The sequence below is a fragment of the Aspergillus thermomutatus genome (assembly GCF_002237265.1).
Source record: "Aspergillus thermomutatus strain HMR AF 39 chromosome Unknown NODE_527, whole genome shotgun sequence".
Lineage (NCBI taxonomy): Eukaryota > Fungi > Ascomycota > Eurotiomycetes > Eurotiales > Aspergillaceae > Aspergillus > Aspergillus thermomutatus.
The window spans coordinates 1,850-5,997 of NW_020798577.1; the positions used below are offsets into that span (position 1 = coordinate 1,850).

General features: G+C 53.7%; 2 protein-coding genes across 2 annotated transcripts; both read right to left on the reverse strand.

Moving 5' to 3' along the window:
• Positions 1-489: 489 nt before the first annotated feature.
• On the reverse strand, positions 490-2,267 carry CDV56_100535 (asparagine--tRNA ligase SLM5; the record flags this gene model as incomplete). The annotated part of the gene is made up of 3 exons (XM_026754154.1): positions 490-1,743; positions 1,810-1,930; positions 1,999-2,267. The coding sequence occupies 3 exons, from the start codon at positions 2,265-2,267 to the stop codon at positions 490-492; spliced, it is 1,644 nt and encodes a 547-aa protein (XP_026609482.1).
• A 379-nt stretch (positions 2,268-2,646) lies between these two features.
• Positions 2,647-3,998, reverse strand: CDV56_100881 (RNA recognition motif domain-containing protein; the record flags this gene model as incomplete). Its single annotated transcript, XM_026754500.1, has 2 exons — positions 2,647-3,911; positions 3,962-3,998. The coding sequence occupies 2 exons, from the start codon at positions 3,996-3,998 to the stop codon at positions 2,647-2,649; spliced, it is 1,302 nt and encodes a 433-aa protein (XP_026609483.1).
• Between the last annotated feature and the right edge of the window lie 150 nt (positions 3,999-4,148).

Genomic DNA, 4,148 nt, shown 5'->3' on the forward strand with positions numbered 1-4,148 from the left:
ATCTCACCGAGCCCCCTTGTCTGGTTCTCTCGACGACATACGACAGCTCCGGGATTGGACGGTCGGATTCCCCCCCGCGCGCGACCCATTGGCGTGGATACGAGTCAAAATGTCCGCGATGGCGTCGATTAGGCGAGATGGCGTTTCGTCGATAGAGTCGTTTTGGGCTCTGTGCGAACCTAAAGTTGATTCATCTTTATTTCTTGGGTAATGGTTTTGGTTGGGGGCGTTGGTTGGCGTTGGTTCGTAGGTTTAGTGCTTAGTTTTTTGTAATCTTGTTTTATCTGGTGACTGGGCACTGACAAGATTTTGGACCGGGGCTGGGGGGCCTGATATTGTGGCTTTGTATGAATTACGGAGTCCTGTGATTACCGCAGGCTCCAAGGTTCGATGCTCAAGTGTTGTGTCGCTTTTCGTGGTGTCAGGATGGAGAGTAGTCTATTCATTCATGATGCTAAATTAACTGTTGTACATTTACTACGGCAAAGGCTAACAATCAGCCCGGCCAAAGTATCGAGGGAAAGCCACCACATCCCGTACACTCGAAACTCCAGCTAGATAACTCAAAAGCCGGTCAAATCCGAGCCCAAATCCCCCATGCGGTGCGCTCCCCCACCGTCGAAGGTCGGCGTACCACTGCAGATGTCCCAAGTCCTCATGCGGCTGGAGATAAGGGTATAACGGCTCCTCAGGGGCCGTCTCGGACGTAGACGTCTCTCCGGCACCAGCAGAGCCAGAACCTAGTCGCTCCTTGATCAAGCCGTGATCGCGCATGTTCTGGATAATGTTGGGCAGGCGGTGTTCGCGGAGTGATCCTCCCGCGACTTCGCTGACCTCCGGCAGGAGAAGATCGAAGCAGGCGACTGTTTCGCCGGGCGCGTGGACGTCCTCTTTCTTGCCTGGGGCCAGCCGGGACGGCGCCATGTAGAACGGTTTGATGGCCTTGGGATAATCCGTCACAAATACCGGCTGACCCTGGTTGATCACGTCGACAACGTACTTCTCGTGCTCGAGTTGGAGGCCTCCGGTCCACGTGGGAGCATACTCGAACGAGACATCTCCCCGAGCGACCGCCGCCTCGAGCGTCTCCATCGCCTGCGTATAGGTGATTCGTCGCCACCTGGGCCCGTCCATAAGATCAGCCCATCGCTGTCGTAGGTTTCCATCCCCGTGATCGTCTGGGCCAGTCTCGCCCGACCGCTTGGCGGACAGGATCTCTTGGCCAACCCGCGACTCGTATAACCGGCGAGTGAGATCGCGGACAATATATTCCACCGCATCCGTCAGCGAGTCGAGATCGTACATGAAATTCATCTCCGCTTCTAGCATGTAGAACTCGCTAAGATGGCGTGGCGTGTCGCTCTTCTCCGCGCGGAACGTCGGCGAGATAGCCCATACATTTCCCAGCTCAGCTGCGTAGGCCTCGAGATGGAGCTGCGACGAGACGGTCAGGTACTTGGGAGCGCGGAAAAAATGGTTGCCCTCCGACTTGGAGTCCATGATCGCCTCGCGCGGTAACACCGTAAATGTCTCCCCAGCTCCCTCGCAGTCCGACGATGTAATCAAAGGCGGTTGGACTTGCACATAGCCGCCATTCGGCGCGTCGCGAAAGACATTGCCCAGCTGGTATAGGCATTCAGAACGAAACCGCGAGAGGACGGAGTTGAAGGGTGTCCGGAGACGAAGGTGGGGGATCGACCGGAGGAAGTCTGGAGTGTGATATTTCTTTTGTATAGGATATGTCTGGAGAATAATGACGAACAGTCAGATTTTACCCTTGTAGTTTCTCATCTGATCGGGGCAACGTACCTCTGGATCTGCTTGACCCACAATCTTCACCTCAGTCGTTTGAAGTTCATGGCTCTGCTCTTTACCGGGCGGACAAGCCTTCCATAGCCCGGATATCTCAACGGCCGTTCCCGTAGACAATCTACAACACCCATCAGCACTCATCTCAAGCCGCCATATCCAGGCCGTTGTCGCGAGACTCAAACGTACTCGGCCGCCTGCGCCGGCTTCAGGAACGCCTGTAAGGGCTCAATAGTCGACCCATCGGTAATCTCTGCGAACGCGAAGCGTTTCTGCTTCCGAACCGAGCGAACGAAACCGTTGATCTTGATTTCTTGATTCTCGTAACTGCTGCTTCCAGCCTGACTCTTCTGCAGGACTTCCGAGCAGCGCAGGAGAGTGGTACCGCTGCGTCCTCCTGCTGCATTACTATTCAGTCTGGCAACAGACGTGGCAAAGGTCCGCTGCCATGTCCGCATAGCTCTGACTATACTGGACGAAAAGTTGTGTGGTGATGATGCTGGTGTTGCTGTGACTGTGTCTTCTCCGCTCAATTCGGCTCGGACCGAGTGCTGCTGTTTCCGCACGGCAGAATCTCTCAGTCGCCGAGGTCGTCAGTGCAAGCCCTACGTTTGTTTTTGCTTGTTTGAAATGAAAGAACAAATAATTGAACTATTTCACGTTTCACTTATATTGGAAGATATTACTGAAGGAAAGTATCCCTGTACGGCATTATAGTAGCCATAATCGCACATGGCATGCTAACCCAAAAGAGCGTAGTAGCACAAAGTTATATCAAAAGCAACTAGACCATGAGGTGAGAGGAGTGGCTAGAGAAAATGAATGAAGGATTCTTTTTCAAAGACCTTGCTGTTCGTACGCCTTGCGTTCTTCCTCAATCATCTCAATGGCGTCCGATATCTTGCCGTCCGCTGCGGCCGCATATACAGCAATCCGTTGAATACCACCTTCCAGTGTATTTTCGTATCCTAGACCGATCAGACTAACCACGCAGTCATCAATAGCACTCTGTCTTGGGTCAGGCTGTTGTTCGTTCTCATCTGGGATTGAGATTTCTTCCTGCGATGAGGGCTGGCTCCGAGGACGAGAGTGCCCGAAAGTATTGGAGTAGTTGTCGTATGCGCATCCCTCATCGTAAAATCCACCAAAACTGTTCTGCGAACCATGGCGTAGAGAGTGTCGCTCAGTTGCCCGCCGTCTCAAGGCTCTCGAGGGGCTTCTATCCCCGTTGCGATTCAGGTATTTCATACTCTTTGACCGACGAGGCTTACAGCGATCATCATGACCTGTGCCTGAGATTTGAGCTGGCTCTAGGGATGGACCTGAGCGCGTCTCATCGCTATCATCGTCAGGAAACGAGCCTGGGGTGCTTTGCAGTTGATACGATCTGCCAGCGACGTCATTCCCATGGTTCCCATGACGCTCGGGCGCGGAGGCACCCCATATTGGTGTGTTTGGGTCTCGACGCCGGTGGGTTAGAACATGAGCATCTACTTGAGACATGGGAGGAAAGCGGCTTTGCTCTAAGTCTCGAGTGAGATGAGGGAAATCGTCAGGCGTAGTGATCAGAACTTTGTTTCCTTTTGGCTCTTGATCTGTGCCTTTGTCGCCTGAGCATAAATCGGCCACACTCAGAGGAACCGGTCGTTTCTCCTTAGCTGCAATAGACTCCTCGTTCTCATCATCTTGTCCAATCTCACACCGCTCAGGCTTTGTTCCCAAAGATGGATTCACCGAGCTATGCAGCTCCGACGGCCTACGAGCGTGGCTCCACTCTGGGAGCTGGCCAGGATGGAGGGACGTAATCGGCGAATGGTCGCTTAGTTCCAGATTGATAGAGTGACCGTCGATGTGAGTTCCTTGCAAGGCATCCAATGCCGCCCTTGCCGCGTGAATCGAAGGGAAGTGTAGGTAGCCAAAGCCTGCATGTTTCCTTGTTTCGGCGTCCAAAGGCAAGTGGACATCAACAAGGAACCCCTTTGCAGCGAATACATCTCTAATTGTCTTCTCACTGACATTGAAACCTACATTTCCAATGAACAATACTGCGTTTGCAGAGCGAAGTGCACTGGCGCCAGCGTCAGGGACTTGGTCTGTAGCAGCTGTTGCCCCTTCAGTATGGTGTTCCTGGTGCGGCTGGAAAAAGGGCCACGCGGAGTGCCATGATCCATGATTGTGGGCGCGCGCATGAGGCCAAAATGATGGAGGGAAGGGAGCATGAGCTCGCCATGGCGGGCGGGGAATAGGCGAGGGATGGAACGGGTGAGGTGGATGAGGGGGCTGTCTCTAAAACACATCCCCGAGCCCACGGAACAAGGGCGAATCTCGTATCCCGTCTT